Below are 18,977 nucleotides of genomic sequence, written 5' to 3'. Positions count from 1 at the left end.
GCCAACCCATGATTAAAAATACAACAGAAACATTTAAGAACTAGTCTCACAGCCAATACACACATTTTAATGGAAAATAAAACAAAAAATAAAAACAGATGGCAGACAAAAACAGTTTAGGAAGATCCCCATGATGTGAAATCATTCTTAATGGAAGTATCTTGAACCAGAACTCAAGGTACAAGACCAAGACTCAAATTGTAAACCAAGTGAAATTTAAAACACAAGTAAACAGCATTGAAGTTAAATACCAGTTACTTTCCTGGTGTTACAGCAGTGAGAAAACATTCTCAAATTGCCTTCATTTTGAATATCATTACTTTGCATATCACAAGGATTCAAATGGTGAAAGGCAAAAATTTAATGTTGTTGCTCACTGAGGAAAACAGATGTGATTTTATTCAGCTGAAGGAATGAGTCAACGTGGCCAACTCCCTGGCCTTATACATGTGCTCCCTCTACTGGTTAAGCCACTGAATTTCATATTTTGAAGGTACTGGCAAAAATAATTGTCAGACCTTTCAACAATGCTCACACTGTAATAGTGAAGTATTTGCTTAGCTCCAGAGGATAGGAAGCTTTGATATCAACAGGAGACTATATATTTTGTCAGGTCCCTATATTTCTACAACAGAAGTGTCTGAATTAAAGGCCGAATCGTGCAGGCGTTCTCTTTGGGGTCATGGGCACATCTTCTTTCCTGCCTGGGGTGTAGATCTTTACTGACCTGTCAGGGTGAAAAAAGAAAAAAAAAAGAGGCAATAAGAAAAGGAGTGTGGTTTGTACAGTCACATACTCTCACATACTGTAAGAAGGAGAAGTTAGAGGGCTCAAAGCAGAAGGGTTAAGTCTGGGCAGAGTGCGAGAGCCAGCTATAGACAGAAATAAAAAGGCCGTTTGTATCTCTGCGGAGACGGCTAGTGCACAGGGCTGAGGCACTGACAGCACGATCAATCATCTTTAATTACATCTTCGACACCCGGACGACACCCAGCATTCTGTCTACATGTGCAACCTCCAATTACACCCACTGGGCCATGACCCCCCCCTTTACAACCCCTGGCCAACACCTTCTGCTCATGCCAGCGCCCTCACCAACTAACTGGTAGTGCCTTTCATTTTTGAAGGGGTATATGTGTGTATGTGTGTGTCTGCATGTGTGCGTGCATGTGCAAAAGCAGGGGTCTCTCTTTCTCATGGTTTCACTGCAACTGAGATTGTGATTTGGATAATAAATATAGGATGTTACATGTGTATGCTACATTACTCTACATGTTGTTCACACAGATTTTTCATAAAACTCAAAACTAAAGAAGACTGAGGCATCCTTATTACAGCCAACCCTGATGTTTATCCATTCTATGAGTGGTAAGGACCACTGACAGTCATCAGGAACATGAAGGACATTAAGCTTTGTTCCATGAGATTAAAGCTATATCAGACCTAATGGCTCTGTCTTTACATAATTCTTACAAAGAAAAAAAAACTCCAGTGGCACATCTCGAGGCACATCTCCAGTGCCTTAAAAGCTTTTTTCCAAAGCATGGTTTCTTTTGGAAAAACCAGGTGAATCCACGCATGTCTAGTGTGGGCCTGGCAGTAGACTGCAAGCAATCTCATCTCCCTCTCTTTTTCTCAGTCCCTACATTAAAGCTCAGTACTGAGCACACAGCACAACACCCCCTCTCTCTTTCTCAGTCCCCACTGGATGCAAAGACCTGGGCAGTGAGCACCAGGTGAGCCTGCAGAACCACATACTAATGTTCACAGATGTTGCATTTCCACCCGTCACACCAGGGCAAAAGGTCAGAGTCATTAACATAACAACGGAGCACAAAACAAGTCTGAGCACACACAGAGGGAGAGGAGCGCATTAAATACTGCATTTCAGAGTCACAGAAATCTGAATCTTAATCCCTTACTTCCACATTATTGTCAAGATGTCTTCCAGTGTGGGTGGGCACACAGACAAAGGTTTTGATGCAGAAATAAATTAGTTGATTAATTAATAATGAAAATATATTTTTAAAAAGCCTGTCTCTTCTTTTTGAAGCTGGCAGATGTGTGTAGAATTAATTTTCCAGTATAATTTTTAAATTAACGCATGCTTTTTCTCCCTGGCTGTGGCACAATTTAAATTGCTACAGTAATAGGGGTCAGCTGGGGGTCAATATCATTTCTTTTTCTCTCGGATGGAGAGAGAAGAGGTGAGAGAAACTCATTCAATATTTCTTCATCAAGAGGAAGAGACAGAGAGCGGGGCCAGAGCACTGCAGCAAGAGAGACATAAAGACACAGACAGACAGACTGAGAGGAGAGAGAGAGAGGAAGAGAAGAGACTGCCATTATGCTACACACCTGAAAGGAGACAGAAAAAGGCTGGCCAAACACTGTACGAGAAAAGCACAGATACACAAAGATCCGAAAAAGGGAGTGGCAAAGCCAAAGACTCCAAACCTCACTTTTTTCACTTTAATCAGTGTACGTCAGTGCTGTGTGAGCTGAAAATGTACACTGATGTGTGGAGTTTGAGGAGTGTGGGTAAGGGGAGTGGGTCAGGCTGCTGTACCTGGCACTGCCCAGGCTACTCTTTCTCTCCTGCTCCTCTTTCCTCGCCCGCAGCTGCTGCTCTGCCAATGACATCTCCTCTTCCATGATGGAGATCTCTTCCTTTGCCCGACGCCGGTTCTCCTAAAGAAGGAGACCCAGAGAAAGTGTGAAAGACAGAAAGAGAGGGCCACAAGACAGGACAGACAGAGGTAATGGGGACTGGGGAAAAAAACTTAAACACAAACTCAAACACATCTGAGAGGAAAGAGTTGAAAGGGACAGAGGAAGAGGAGAATTTGGACAGAAAAGAGGGAGGATGTGGACAGAGAGGATACAGAAAGAGGTGAAGGAGAATGCGGACAGGGAGAAGGGGGCTATGGACAGAGAGGGAAGATATGGAGAGAGGAGAGGGACAATGTGGACAGGGGAGGAACTGCCCTTACTTGTCTGCTTTTTCCTGCATGCTTGATACTGTAGAACATGGGTCCCAACTCTGCCAGCCATTCTCCATCCACAGCTGTTACACACTGCATGTATTCCTGTGACACAAAACATACACATCCACAGCTGTTACCCCTTGTATGTACATCTAAGACAGGAATCTTACGCACACAAAACTGGTACAGTATGTGCTTTGAATGTCAAACCCAACACTTTCTTGGTTCATTTGGTTCATAGGAGGACTCAATGTTACAGCAGACTTACCTTGGTGGTCATCACCAGCTCATGGTAGGTGATGTAATCTGGGGTGTAGCCCATGCCAAAAAGAGAGCTGGTCGGGTGGAGATGGCAGGGCATGCCTGTCCTGACATTCACATACTCCCCAATCCCCTGTGGACACACAAACATCCATTACAGAAGATTATAATACCCCTGCAACCTGTCTGTTAGTTCTTGTCTCAGCAAGACCATGACGCAAACGACAAGTTCCTCTGTACCTTCAACTTGGCGGCCTGGTGGAAATACGCAGCACAGATGCACTTCCTGATGATGTCCCAGTCTGAGCCACATGACACCAGGTTGAGTCTCTGCTGCACCATGATGTCTTTGAGCTGGGCCCTAACCTCTCGCACCTGCAACACACATGCACTCATCCATTCAGACCACTAGTCTGCAGTGCTGCATCGTCTCAATGAAACACCATTTGGTTGATGCAGCGAAACAGCACCATTTTACATCCATATTACAATGTGTCAAAGAGATTCAGGACACCGTTGGAAAGTGTTCACGTAGAGAGCGAGGAACACTAAGCAGGGAGCGAAGAGAGAGGCACAGGATGCTGGCAAATCACTCCGTCCCCAGTAGGCGTGGGAAACACGATGGATAAGAAGGCTGCACAGCGGTCTGGGAAATCTTACCTTGCGCATTGCTTTGGTGTGGATGAAGTGCTCGTTGCACCAGATGCTGGAGTAGTTGTTGTTCTTCCACTGAAGGTAAACGTTCAGGTAGGTGAGGTGGTCGCTCTCAGGCACGGCAAACTTCTCCCTCACCTGGTCACTCTCCTCCTCACGGCCCTGTTGGAACAGCAACAAGTCAGGAGCACAATCACAGACATTACTGCTTACACAGTGTTGGCATAAACTCAAACTGTTCTTTAAAACATGACACAAGTTGAGGAAATTAAAGATGAAGAAAAATAGCCATACAGTGATGCAAAATGAAAAAGATGTAAGATTGTTTTTGTGTGTTTCCTTTTTTTTTTGTTTAAAAATAAACTAGGCAGGTCCCTAAGAGCCTTGACTGAAAAATGGGAAGATATTTACACACATGCACGCACACATGCATACACACACACACATCTATGTAGGTTGCACCTTAGGCCTGTAGAAGATAGCTGGAACAGACAGCATAGAGACAATGATGAGGATATCAGCACTGCAGCCCATGTCACATGACACAATCAGCATTTTGGATAGAGCTGGGTCCAGCGGGAATTCCACCATGAGGCGGCCAGTAGGTGTCAGACCACCTGGAACAAGGAGAGAGAGGCGGAACACTTCATACACAGCCTCTCTTTAGTAGGCGTCATCGTAAGGAGGAGGGAACAACTGAATACAGAAAATATGGCTTCAAATGTCTAACATTTCAGGCTCTGACCACACTATAAACCTGGGAAGACAACTGAGATACAATCAAGCATTGCAGTATGCCTCACCTGTGTTATCCAGGGCCCCCAGGATCCACAGCTGGTACATGGAGTTGAGCATGTTGTCCTCAGGTGGTGGGTCCATGAAATGGAAAAGCAGCAGATCCTGCACTCCTAGGGACTTGAGCAGCAGCACTACGTTGGCAAGGTTGGTCCTCTGGATCTCTGGGATGGTGGTGGTGAGCATCTCGTTCTTAAAAGCACTCTGGGTGTACAGTCTACCATGGGGGAAAGACAAGCATCTGTCAGACTGTTCAACGCTCAGATTTGATTCACTTATCCAAGTTACTGATTACTTGGCAAAGAGGCTCAGAATTAAAAACATGCAGCTTATACATAGAATATAAAGACACAATAAGGAAAATAAGGAAAACCCATTGTAAGAAGGTATGCATAACTGAATACAGAGAAGAGTTTGTCAAAGCGCTGGATCCTTTCACATTTGACATTTGCAGCCAACTCATAAGACAATTTAAAAAAGCTTAAACAGAGGCCATAGAGTGAGCGTGTGCAAGCTGACACAAAGACACAAGAGAGAGTTTAATCTCAAGGTATACCACATATAGGCATGGATCTGATGGAAAGATTTTACAGCAGTCCACCAACATTAGATTGATTACACACCCTCCATATCTCCACACTCAACAGAAACCAAAATCTATGTACATAAAAATATCCACTTTCCTAACCACTTAAACTACTATATTCCTGATTTCTAACAATCTGTTTTAAGAAGTTATCATTGTTGGAGTAACACAGGACTTCTGATGTGGATGAAGTTATAGAACAAGGCTTTATACTGCTATTGCATGCATATCAGAAACATGGCTGGATTTGTGTTGTCCTTGTTGAGCCAGACTGAATTTCTTGCTGTGTGAATGACCAGAGGTTTTATATGTAACAGGATCTGGATTATGAGACTCCCATTTTGGCTAACAATACAAGTAGTAAACTGAACAGCTGAACCCTCAATGCAGAGCACAACCAGGTCAAACAGAGGGTCAGAGAAAGGTAAAAATGGTCATCAGAGATGTGTAAATACGAAATTGAGGTGCAACATGTCAGGATTGCATATATAACTGCATATGTAACAGCTACATTTAATCTTAAATTTTGTTTTTTGGAATTATGTTTAATATTCCAATTTCAAAAAGCTGTAAAACTGAACCAGAGGAATGAGGGAGCCATTTGCAATGCCCTCCATTTAAAATGCACAAAAGTACAAGAAATTATTCAACCCCAAAAAGAAATGATTTTCACTGGCAAGTAGCACTTATCACACTATGGTTTTGCTTTGGGGCGGTATCATATGCCACATGGGCGGCAATGCAGCACGGTTGTAAGGAACAAGGCTCGTCACTGAAAGGTTCCCGGTTCGATTCCCCACTGGGGTACTACTGCTGTACCCTTGGAAAGGGTGCGTAATGCACAATTACCTCCAGCTTTATCCAGTTGTATAAATGGACAAAATTTTAACCTACTTAAGTCGCTCAGGATAAGAGCCTCTTCTAAATGACGATAATGTAATGTTTTGGCTGTGAGAAATAAAATGAAATGCTGTCAATCACTTTCCGTAGCAGTCAGAGTAGCTTTTTGCAGTGGATTATTTATGCAGCAGTGCCACAGTGTGACAGAGGCTGGTCACTGTCTCTCGGGGTCCTCTCCACTGAAGCACTTTGAAAACAGTAATTGATTCTTCACAGATGTGCATTGGGGTGGATGCGTCTGATCCTGCAATGAATGTGGCCTTTCAAGTGGAGCCAGACACATTTACATGGAGCCAAAACAATTGCGCATGTGTTCGGAAGCAAGAAAAAAGTGCGCCGTGTCGCCTTGGAAATGTGGCTCTTGAAAGGTCATCATCAACTGCAGAAAACAGCCTTTGTGTCACATTTTCTCTACTGTAAACAGAATTCAACTCCATGAAATCCTCTCAAGATTGTCTCTTTACATCCCTTTGCTCTCCTTTCCAGACTTTCTGGGGATTTAAAAGGGCCAGCTTTCAGATCAGAGGGCTAGAGTAGCAAACTGAGAAAGTGTTAAGATTTATATCACTGATGGGATGAGACAAACCATAAAACTTATCTTCTGTGTGGAGGGATGGTTTCTGTGAGATTTAGAAAGGAACAATATATGCTTACCAGTCTAAAATTCTGCACTTCCAAACTGGATAATTATGAAAGCGAAAGGGTGAAACTGAGATGTGTGTCAGACTCCATGAGTGAGACACAGAGAGGGAACACAGCATTCCTTTTTCAGCAGGTATGCAGGCGTGGAGACAACCAGCTGTGTGATTCCCCAAGCACTCCACACTCTACACTGCACTGGTACATGTGGGTTTCTCTGAGGCTTTCAATCTCTCCATTTCATTTACCTTAGTGCTACTGTAGCAGTCAGACAGTTGGAGGCCTCACAGGGCCAGTTTACCTGTAACACTGCCCTGGCCCAGTCCTGCCTGCTCGGCCCGATCGCTGGTTGGCATTAGCCTGGCTGATGGGGTACACCTGCAGGGCATCCATACCAATCCGAGGGTTGAAAACCTAGGCAGAGAAACCACACAGAAACAATTTCAGCATGAGGAAAGACATGACCCAGAATATAGTAACTCTTATTCCATGTGTACAGCAGTTTCTGGTCTGCATTTGAATGTAGCTTTACACAAGTTCACCAGCAATACGAGGAAAAGTGTAAAGCTACATTCAAATGCAAACCAGGAACTGCTGTGCACTACAGTACTGCACTACAGATGAACTGCACTGCACGACAGATGAAGGCTCACATTGGTACACAAGGACTGGAAACCCTAGTACACAGCCCTCAGAGCATTTACATTACATTTACATTTATTCATTCGGCAAAGCAACAGGAAGTGTGCACTACCTTCAGTTTACAGTATCCAGAGTCAATGACAAACATGATCCCATCCACAGTCAGGGAGGTCTCAGCAATGTTTGTGGCCACAATACACTTCCGCACACCATCTGGAGCCTTGAGCATAAAACACAGACACAACAATTGTAACACATAGCATTTATTTGTAGAAAATAAGAACATGATTAGGAGTTTAGAAGAACAAACTAACAGCTAAATACAATGCTACTGTATTCATGTGTGCTTAGCATGAGAATAATCACAAATATGTCAATTCCCTCATTTTGACTGTGGGGAACTGGGAAGGCACTAATGAAAATTCTTTGCACAGTATTAGAAAGACTAACACACATAGGCCTTCAGGGTTCAGGGCCTTAGGTTAAGGGTGTCTGGGGGCAGGCTGTACCTTCTGGAAGATCTTAGCCTGCAGGTCAGAGGGCAGCTGGGAGTAGATGGGAAGCACAGCCAGTGGGGGGGCACTCTCCAGGTCCTCCAGACGCTCCACTATCTGGTCTGACGTCACCTGATGCATGAGGGCAGAAGCAACAGGAATGTCACGACAGCCCTTCCTCCACAGGATGCCGTCAAAGACCTCTGCCTAATGTAGCCAAAGTGTTCGTCGCTTAAAGATATGATACTGCAGTGTGAAGTGCAGTTTGGTTTGGCCCAGACATGGATGAAAGAAAGGGGTTGTTACAGGCTAACTGTGGGTTAACCATAAGGTTGCCTACAGTTTTTTGATGCGACTTTTTGAAGCAACTTAATGGAAAAAAAGAAAATAACGCTGCTTCATACAATGGCAAAGCAGACCTGCACAGAACACAAGATGCAGACTAACGAAATATCAAAATGTTAAACACTTCAATTAGATGCCCTTGCCTTCTAACCCTCAACTATCCATTAGCGACCAACTGGTGCTTGTTAGAATACTAGCTAAGAACACTATGCAATATCTTAATTAATCTGAATGCCTTGCAGGTACCTCAATGTCCTCCTGGCCAGGCATAAAGATGAGGATGTCCCCCTGCATGCCACTCAGGTGGATCTGCAGGGCCTGTTTTACTGCAGCCTCCACATAATCTTCCTGAGGTGTCTGAAACACACAAACATCACCATCACCATATGATGTTTAGGACAGTTCCACCTATGATCACTGTGCTGACAATTCTGTGAGACATCCCGCATCCATTAGGCAGAATGTGTAATCAGACACCTAAATTACAATATAAAAAATGGTTTATTTCCTATATTGATTAAAATATGTGATTATTTTCAACTGCAGGAATCATACTCATAAAAGAAAAGCCATAATACAAACATATTCCATCAATTGCGCAGAAGTCCTTTACTCTGATTTCAGCTATTTAAATCACATAAGAACAATACCTTGCTGAACAAGACGTCCACTGGGAAAGTTCGTCCTGGAATGTGGAATATTGGAACATTGCCGAAGAATGCAGCAAACTTATCTGAGTCCATGGTGGCGGACGTGACAATGAGCTTCAAGTCTGAACGCCTGGACACCACCTGCAGAGCAGATTTAGTGAGACTCTATTGCTGGTAATATACACACTTCACAGACACAGTGGGCATCAAAGACTCAGTTGTGGCAGATATGTAACAGTGAGAGGCATTCAGAGACTCTACTACCTATACAACCTACAGAGGGTGAGAGACTCTACCGCTGGTCCCAAATAGAATGTAGAGAGAGAAAAGGTATCTGTAGAGACTCTCAGCCTGTGCTGGTGAACAGCTGGTCTGTGCTCTGTCCCCTGTTCCCTAGCGTTCTCACCTCCCTGAGCAGGCCAAAGAGCACATCTGTATTGAGGGAGCGCTCGTGGGCCTCGTCCATGATGACTGCGCTGTAGTGGTCCAGGTCCGACTCTCGAAGAGACTCCCTCAACAAGATCCCGTCTGTCATATACTTGATCACAGTCTTCTCTGAGGTGCAGTCCTCGAAACGGATAGCATAGCCCACCTGGACATGGACAGGCAAAGGGTTAGCCAAATGAATGTTTCAAAATGGTGAACGCTTCAATGAGAAGGGAAAAATACCCGATGATAGATAAACTCTACTAAAAAATACTTGTAGAAAGTGTGACCAAGTTAAAAAAGCTGCATAAACAATTTCATCACCATCATTAATGGATGTAGCTGTTTAAGAAACATTTATGAAGCATTAAGTAAATCAAAAGGAGCAGATGGAGTCATATTGTCCACTAGGTGTTGCTGTTGGCACACATTCTGAATTTATGTCCTTGGTTTTAAGAGTAGAGCAATGACGGGCTACTGGCAGCTAACATGTCTATCATTTACAGTCCGCAAATGTTTTATATTTGTAAGCATTTATTAAATATATATTCGTTAAAAATGTAGTTGACAAGTCTGTTGATCTGTTGAACCTGTCATCTCCTGGAAATTCAATAAAATCATTATAAATTAAATTAGCTCAACTGATAAAATTGCATATGCAACACCCACATCTAACAAGTGCAGAAAGGTGTAGTACCACATGCTACAAGTCCTACACATGGATGTAGGATGCGCTACTGCTGTACCCTTGGGCAAGGCATCTGACTCAGGATTGCCTCCGTAAATATACAGCTGTATAAATGGAAGATGTGTAAAAACTGTAACATATGCAAGTCATTCTAGATAATTGTAAATTGTGCTAGGCCATGCTGAATTGTGCTGTATCAGGCTGAACTGGAACAGATGATGCTCACCTCCTCTCCCAGGTTGCTGCTCATTTCCTCACTCACTCTCTTGGCCACACTCATGGCGGCAACTCTGCGAGGCTGTGTGCAGCCCACCATGCCGTAGCTTGTGTAACCATCCTCATGGAGATACTGTGTCAGCTGCGTGGTTTTCCCACTGCCTGTCTCCCCCACCACAATCACGATGCTGTTGTCCCTGAAATACAGCAGCATGACCCTGTGAGCAGAGCACTATCCCAGGACAGCACATAGGAAAATGCAGGTATGCTGGCAAGAAAATCATTCCATATCTTGGATTCCATATGTTCTACATGTAATGTTCCAGTGGGCACCGTATATTTGTCATAGAGATGCTAATGAACTTGTTCAATGCTTACCAAAGTAACTATCAATACAAAAATGTTTTTGTATTTTTTTGTCCTGTATTGTAAATTTAAAAATGAGAAAAACTGTGCAATCTCCAAACAACTTATTTCCAGTCTCCACATCCATGTCTGACCCAATCCCAAACATTTACTGAATCTCTAAACTGCTGCCATGGCTGGTATTTCTGTTTTATCAAGAAACAACTACACTGTTGGTATTGAGAGCTCTATGCTCTACAGACAAAATAACACCCTCTACATCTGACTGAGACAAAAACCTTTAAAGAGTACATTACAATCACAAAATGTCATTACTTTCCTTTAGAAGCCTCGACAGACAGCATTTCTGCAAGGAATTTTGGAATCACTCTTTTCATGCATTTACAACAGTATTCTAGAAAGAACTAATGATTAACATGTCCTTTTCAGATAAATGTCAACACTGAAGACAAACAGTCAGCCATCATCAATCACAGGACGGATAGCACAGGAGGGGAGAAGCCTACATTCTGATTGACTTTTTTGTCTTTTAAGATACTGTCATCCTTACTGGGAAAATGTTTTTTTGCAAATGTCTTCATTTTTTTCATTTTTAGCATGGCTATGAACTCAATTTTCTGTCAGGCTAAGTATAGCTACATCTAGCGAGATGACTACTGCCTTACATCTGCATAAAACATCCTGTTTGCATGTACTGTATGTGAGGTTTACAGGTATAATACTGTAAATATCTAGCCCAGTACCTGATGATGTTGAGCAGCTGCTGTCTCACAGCAAAGATGGGCAAGTACTGCCTCTGTTCCAGCAAGGTCTTCTTCTTCGCAAACTCACTGCTGGCCTCGCTTTTCTCTTTCATGTGATCTGCAAACTTCTGCTCTGTCCTGGGGAGAGAGAGGGACAATGACATTACAGAAGAGCTCAGCTGTTGAGAGAATCATATGTTCGGTGGGCTGATTTTCAGAGAAGAGAGAGGCTAAGAAATGAGCAGGACTGAAAAGTCACCTGTAGTCCACGTTGCCATCTTCACCCACAGGTTTTCCCTGGGTGCCATCATCATCCTCCGTTTTCTTGATGCCCATGATGTCACCAAGCTTGGTGCCTGCCAGCTCCCAGTGCTTATGCTGAGCCTGCCAGCACAGAACATTACAGAGCAGTTATATTCACCCTCACACACTACCAACACTGAGAAACACAGATTCACCATCACACACTACCAACACTGGGAAACACAGATTCACCATCACACACTACCAACACTGGGAAACACAGATTCACCATCACACACTACCAACACTGGGAAACACAGATTCACCATCACACACTACCAACACTGGGAAACACAGATTCACCATCACACACTACCAACACTGAGAAACACAGATTCACCATCACACACTACCAACACTGGGAAACACAGATTCACCATCACACACTACCAACACTGGGAAACACACATTCACCCTCACACACTACCAACACTGAGAAACACACATTCACCATCACACACTACCAACAATGAGAGACACACATTCACCCTCACACACTACCAACACTGAAGAACAGATTCATGCTCACGCATGTCCTTCAACTCAGATTCACATTCTTGCACAGCCATTGCTGAGGACCGTAAGAACGAACACAAAATTGACAAGGGGGACAGGAAGTGCACAACTTCAAGTAGAGTCACAGGTGGGACACAGAAAAAAGGAGAAGATCAGATTGGGAGTTTGAAGGGCTTCAGAGCAGGGTTTGAAGTCGTTCAGTTTTGGCTTTGGAAGGGTTCAGAGCAGAGTTTGGAGGGGTTCAACGTGAAGGGTTTAGAGAGGAGCAGAGCATGGTTTCTAGGAGTTCAGAACAGGTTTTAGAGGTGTGCTTTACCTTTTTACGCTCTTTCTGCTCACGATGTTTGCGGACCAGCTGGCTGCCTTTACGGGAGATGATAGCCATGTCAGAGGTAGGGTCCTTCACAGGAATTACCGGCTCAGGCTGAAGTACAGAGAGAGGGAGACATCAGCCCTGTTCATCACATCATGTCCACCACGCACAGAAAGTTTTTTGTTTTTACATTTTTCCTGCTTTTTCCACCCAACTTTTTGTAATCACGAATTGCATATTAAGCTTGTCAATATCCTCTACACTCCCATGGAAGTGCAGGGTGTAGCAAATGCAATCCTCCAACACACACATAAGCCAACTGTGACCATTTCTGACACTACAAGTCTCCCAATGCAGCGGCAGTGGCAGACACCAAACGAAGGACAGGACCGTCTCCCTGATGTCACCTGTGCAACAGAGGCGCCTGCACAAGCTGCAGGGAGCCATGACCAGTACAACAACAGCAACATCTCCAACTCTAAGCATCTGAAATGCGGCAAATTTGTCCTGTCACTGTGGACCACCTGGAGAAAGACCTGTCTTATCAATCATACATCATCTACCACAAACAACCCTTAGACAGTGGGATTGCAGCAGCTCTTATACATAGACAGAGGGGAATCAGCAACGCCCATTACACACAGAAATTCTAGCAGCTCTGTCACACTACACCCACAATTTGTGTAACTTCTGTCAGAATGGTTACCTGCTTGGTGAAGACAATCCTTCCATCCAGGAAAGGAGGGACCAGGTTGTGAACCAGCAGATGGACCTTGGCAGCGTTGTCCTCTTCAAAGTCTTCATCTACCTCCAGTCTCTGCACCACACCACTGGTCAGCATGCGGTTGGTCTCCCAGCGTTCATTGTCCTACAGACACAATACAAACACAAAGAATATACACACATGACAACTACTCGCCTAGAGGCCATATAAACACACAATAAATACGACACCATTACAGCACACTTCACTATCCTATGAAGACCAAAAACATACACAGAATCACTTTATTTTACTTACCGTCTCCAAATTCTCATTCATTCAGACTAGGATCTTCAGATCTGAGAACAGGGCTCTTTACTGTTTATTTATTTGTCTAGCAGTACAAATAGAATACACAAATTGCCCTACACTGTAAGCCAAACTCTGTACTACAATCAAAACAAGTTATTAATACTGTGAGTGCAGCAACAGATTGAAAATCTGAGAAACAAAAAGAGTATCATAAAAACACACATTTTAAAAGTATTCACCAAGACTACTGAAAACACCCTTCTGCTTTAATACAGAAGTGCCAACTGAATCAATACAACAGGACATTTCCAAGCATGTAAAAGCACTGCCAATAACAGAAAGATTCCCCATCAATGTGCATGATTAGCTGTAAAGAGAACATTTAATTTGTACAGCACATGGCACTCTCCACTAGTCTCACTGTCCTCATAGCAGCGTGAGGGGCTGAACATGTGAAAGAGTACAGACAGACAGGAAACAGCTGACCCCCACTCAACCCTAGGGATGAAGGACAGCGTTGGGTCAGGAAGCCAACAGTGTGACTGTACCTCGTTGATCTGCCGTTTCTGCGCAGAAATGCGCTTCTGCGTCTGCTTCTGCAGGATCTGCTCCCGCTTCTTCACATACTCTTCTGAGCTTGAGGTCAGTGGATTATGGAACTCATCATAGCCCTCATCCATCATGTACCAATCTCTGTCTGCTTGCTGCAAAACCAAGACCCAGTTACAGACTGACAATTATTGTACACAAAGTTATTTTTAAGCTCATTCAAAAGCTGTGCAGTAGAATAGTTCAGCACTCACACGCTGGTCCTCCTCCCACTGCTGCTTCTCTTCCTCATTGTCAAATTCAATGCCATCTTCCCCTTCCTCCCTTTTACCTGCAACACAAGACCAAGCATTCACCTACACATTCCTCACATCCATGGCCAAAGTCTACCAGCTATTTCCCCAAATAAAAAATATTCACATAAATTTCAGCAACTTAAAGGTGCCTGACAAGATGCAAGGAGAAATTTATGAGTGGCAAGTCAAGGAATCCTGTATAAGCCGCTAACTTTGTCCAGCTGCTGTAAGGCTCAGCCTGCACTCAGACTGAGCACTTTTATGAAGACAGCTCCAGTTTTTTTTTTCTACAGCAAGTCTCCATCAGCATTTTTCAAACACTGCTACACTTAAATGTCGAATTTACCAAGTAAAACTAATCTCTGATCATCATCCTAACTTATACAGACGGACAGCATTAGTCACAGACAGCATTTCAGTCAGGCAACATGAGCATTGAGAATTAAGAAAATCACAACTTGTCAGCATTGACTGCTGGAGGGCATGAGCATACTGTACCTTTCCCACGTGAGAGCCGGGGGGTAGAGCCCAGGTGCTTCCTGTCGTTGGCCCACTCGTTATACTTGTATGAGGGTGTGGGCAGGGGCGTGTCATCAGGATACCGGCTCCTTACAGATCTGGGAGTGGAGGCAAAGTTCAATAAAAAAGAACCAGCACACCTATACAGACCATTTTAAAAAGATCTACAACAAATGCGTCACATTATTGTAATCATGCTTAGATGTCCAGTTCCAGTTTAAATCGATATTCCATGAACTGTCATTTACAATAACCATTATCACATTTTTTCCCACATCAGCAGTTGTCAGTTTTGTGCACCCCATGATAAAAATCAACAATACAACATAAGGTTCTTTAAATTAAAGCTTTAAATTAAAGTCAAATTAAAGCTGATCACTACCATAGAAACTACTGAAAATATGTATTACCGAGGCCTAACCATACTGTTTTGCAGAAATAGCTAGGAACAGTGTGAGTGATGAACCTCTGTGGCACTGAGGTGCGCAACAGCATATAGTGCAGTGCAGTATAGTGGTAAGGAGCAGGCCTTTTAACTGAAAGGTTGCTGGATCAATTCCCCAATGGGGCACTGCTGCTGTATCCTTGGGCAAGGACAATTGCCTCAGTAAATATTCAGCTGTATAAATGGATCCCATGTAAAAAACCTGCAACCTATGTAAGTTGCTGTGTCTCCAAAATGACAATAATACAATGTAATTTAATAGGTCACTGTAGTCTGGGTGGGTCCATGTGTAGCTGAGTGCCAGGCTGTGGCTGAGTACCTGTCCTTGTCCCTCCTCTCGCTCTCACGCCCCGAGCGGTGACTACGCTCCGACCTGTCTGACTCCCGGTGGGAGGGGGCAGGGGAGGGCGACTCCCAGTGGGACCATCGGGAGCTGGAATACCCACTGTCATCTTCATCCCAGCTGGACCGTGAAGGTGTGGGGGCATCTGAGCATGCACACGGATAAACACACTACCGTTAGTTCTGAAAAGGTCCCAACATCATTAGTGACCAGTCCCTCATCAAGCTGGATGTACAGACCTCTGGGCCGGTGGCGGGGTGACTCGGGCTCTTCTCTCCTGCTCCCCCGCCTGCTGCGCTCAGACCAGCTGTCCTTCTGAGCACGCTCACTCCTCTCACTCCGCTCACCCCGCTCTGAGCGGCTGCTGCTGCGCTCTCGATCATCTTCCGCGCAAAAAAACAACAACATCAAAACCACAGTCAGTAGTTTAGCTTCATCCGGAAAAATGTAGTATTTCTGCTCTAATGGAGATTCATTTTACAATCAATAACTTTAAGCTACCAAACATCAAAAAAAAGAAATAAAGCATATTGAAAGTTTAAAAGTGTGAACACACCTCTCTCACTCCTCCGCTCCCTTGCTCTGTCCTTGTCCCTGTTCCTGTCTCTGTCTCTGTCCCGCTCTTTGTCTCGTTTCTTCTCCTCTTTGGAGGAGGCATAGACTCCATGTTCCCGCCGCTCTTTCTCCCTCTGCTGGTGTTTGCGCCGGAACTCTTCACTGACTCCACCTGGGTTGGAGGGCGTTTCCGAGCCTGTCATACGGTATTTTCTGAACAGGAGGACAAAGAGGCCTTCAAAATGTTTGACAGAAGCATTTTCAGAAGATAAATGAGAGATCTAAAGCCTAGCATACACCTCTCCATTTCTTAGGTGAAGATAACAGGACTGTGAAGGGCCCAATAGTTCTTAACTCACCTCTCCTTCCTATCGCCCCCACCTTCTTCCACCACCTCCTCCTCCTCATCGGATCCAGAGTCACTTCTGCCTTCTGCCCAGTCCCGGTATGAGGACACCTTGGACTTCTTGGTCTTCTTGTCATCATTTTCTGCCTCGCGCTCCTTGCGCTTCTGCGCTGCCAGCAGATCCAGACCCAGCAAGGATGTGCGTGGTGTGGGAGCCCTAAAGATGTGAGGTTCTGCGGCCGCACTTTTCTTCTTCACTATCAGCCCACCAGCTTGCACGCTAGGGTCACTACCCTCCAGCCTATGCAATGAGACATCATCTTCCATCCCCTCAGAAAATGCAACTTCACAAGTCTACAGTACAGTCCAGTCACAGAGATCTCCACAACTCTCCTTCTAAAACAAGTATGAATTTGAAAAACACAAACGTTCAGATTCAGCGTTCAACACGGGTCCACTGTGTTTGGAAGAGCCCATTCCTGGCTAGAAGAATATAAAGGAAGCTGTACTGGTACCGTAGCAGCTATGTAGTTCTGCACTCCGTTGGTCCAAACGCTGACCTATAAAACAAATGCAACACTTCAGTTACGGCGATTAATACTAGCATATAGCCAGACAGCTGACAGTGTAGTAACAAGGGAAACTGCTGGACTAACTTCACTGGCAAATGGCAAATCCGTGACAAGACGCCTTGACAAACGTTAGCTAGCTATGATCTAGTGGTTTACATACAACAAACATTTCCTTAAGTAAAGTCAGCTAAATTGCGTTATTGGTATTAGCTCGCTAGTTTGCTTTAAATGTATTTATGTTAGCTAGCCGGTGATCTGCTTGATTAGTTAGCTCGCTAAATATTGTATTGTACTTTTTGACAACATTAGAAAAACAACTAGCGACGTATCTACAAACAGACATACCTCAATGTTACGTCAATCAGCCGACTACCTAACGTTAGATAAAATTACTGGAAAGTTTAGCAAGCTAGCTAGATGGCTACCCGGCAATACGACTACGCAGTATAACTCAGAGAGTCTAGCTAACTAAATAGCAACCCGTGTGGCACAAAACAGGCAGCTAACCTATCACGATAAATATTTCAGACGAGCTCAACATACACCACCATAAAACGCCGTTGCAGTTATAGTTCGATAACCATTAAGGTAAAAAAATAGAAATCGCTTACCTTCAAATAAATGGCAACTGCATTCACTGAAACACCACCGTACGCGTTCGTGACGACAAGTTTAAAGATTTTGAACGCTTTCACGCATTCATACTCGCCGCCATTGGAATCCCACAATTCTGTGAGCTACAAAACTTTATCAACAGACGACTGTCTTGACAGTCAGACAGGCGTACCGTAATAGAACATTTTTCCAATTCCGAACTTTCGCCATGACATAAATTAAACTGCATTTAAATGAGACGTTTACATACACATACAATATGCACACATAAATAACATATATTTATATGCATATCATGTGTAAATACTAGAATAAATAGCTAGGAAATCCCAGTGGTCAAAACTAAAATATAATTAAAAATATAAATATGACTTCAATAAATTTGTTTTATGAAGAGGAAAATAAAAACTTTTATATTATATCCAAAATATAAGTCTGTAGACTGCATTTCACAAGTGTGCAGACAGAGAATATGGTCTCCTGAAATGGAAGTGAGTGAGTCTGATGCTGCATTAAAGTGCAACCACAAACACTCAAAGATTGTGAGGACACTGTAGGTTTGGGACAGAACTGTAAACTTACATTTAAATAGACAATAAATTAACTTTAATAGGCAATAAATAATCAGCGATTAGTTTGTCAACAAAAAACTGATCAATAGTTCATAGCATAAAGACTAACATACTGACATACTGGTGCAACATACAAGCATTTCCCATAGGTGTAGCTGTAATCCTAACATCAAAATCAAAATCAGAATTTACTGGCCAAGCATGCCTCTACGCATACAAGGAATCTGGTACCAGTGTTTCTCGCAGTGTTATATGCAAACAGTACAAGAGACTCTGGAACAAAGGATTTGACATTAAAAAACACTTGCTGTTTGGTACTATAAGTATACTGTAATCTGCCTGGCTCAGCGCTGCTTCTGGACTGGACTGGCTGCTCCCATGAGCCTTTGCACTGTATTTTTATGTTATTTGGGAGTTTTGTGGGAATGGTTTTATTGTTTCGGGGTGGATTTGTCAGTTAGTTGTTTGCCCCTTTTCTTCATGTGTACCCACCTACAGGTTTGCGTTTCACCCCGTGTAGTGAAGGAGTTGTCATCGTCATGGTGCCCCTTCATTTTCCCTATGTTGGAGTCCCTGTTTCATTCAGCTGAGTGCAATTCTTTCAAAACTGTATACTTGAGATGGAG

At 43.6% G+C, this 18,977-nt stretch overlaps 1 protein-coding gene across 2 annotated transcripts; it reads right to left on the bottom strand.

The window, feature by feature from the left end:
* Positions 1–268: 268 nt before the first annotated feature.
* Positions 269–17,879, bottom strand: dhx38 (DEAH (Asp-Glu-Ala-His) box polypeptide 38). 2 transcript variants are annotated; one of them, XM_036535499.1, is made up of 27 exons: positions 17,776–17,879; positions 16,606–17,152; positions 16,248–16,459; positions 15,931–16,074; positions 15,668–15,836; positions 14,883–15,001; positions 14,343–14,419; positions 14,088–14,243; positions 13,231–13,392; positions 12,528–12,635; positions 11,652–11,776; positions 11,393–11,530; positions 10,294–10,480; positions 9,360–9,545; positions 8,954–9,094; positions 8,550–8,660; positions 7,974–8,090; positions 7,577–7,684; positions 7,124–7,236; positions 4,706–4,914; positions 4,365–4,519; positions 3,909–4,064; positions 3,489–3,623; positions 3,256–3,381; positions 2,994–3,089; positions 2,570–2,691; positions 269–727 (listed from the first exon to the last, which is right to left on the bottom strand). In XM_036535499.1, the coding sequence occupies exons 2-27, from the start codon at positions 16,917–16,919 to the stop codon at positions 646–648; spliced, it is 3,768 nt and encodes a 1,255-aa protein (XP_036391392.1). In that variant the 5' UTR covers positions 16,920–17,152; positions 17,776–17,879; the 3' UTR covers positions 269–645. The 2 variants fall into 2 exon arrangements, with proteins under 2 accessions (XP_036391392.1, XP_036391393.1); XM_036535500.1 differs by lacking the exon at positions 17,776–17,879 and having other exon boundaries at positions 16,606–17,158.
* Between the last annotated feature and the right edge of the window lie 1,098 nt (positions 17,880–18,977).

This window comes from Megalops cyprinoides, chromosome 8, assembly GCF_013368585.1.
Source record: "Megalops cyprinoides isolate fMegCyp1 chromosome 8, fMegCyp1.pri, whole genome shotgun sequence".
Taxonomy (NCBI): domain Eukaryota; kingdom Metazoa; phylum Chordata; class Actinopteri; order Elopiformes; family Megalopidae; genus Megalops; species Megalops cyprinoides.
Note: the sequence above shows the minus strand (reverse complement) of the source record. Positions and strands in the feature narration are given on the sequence as shown.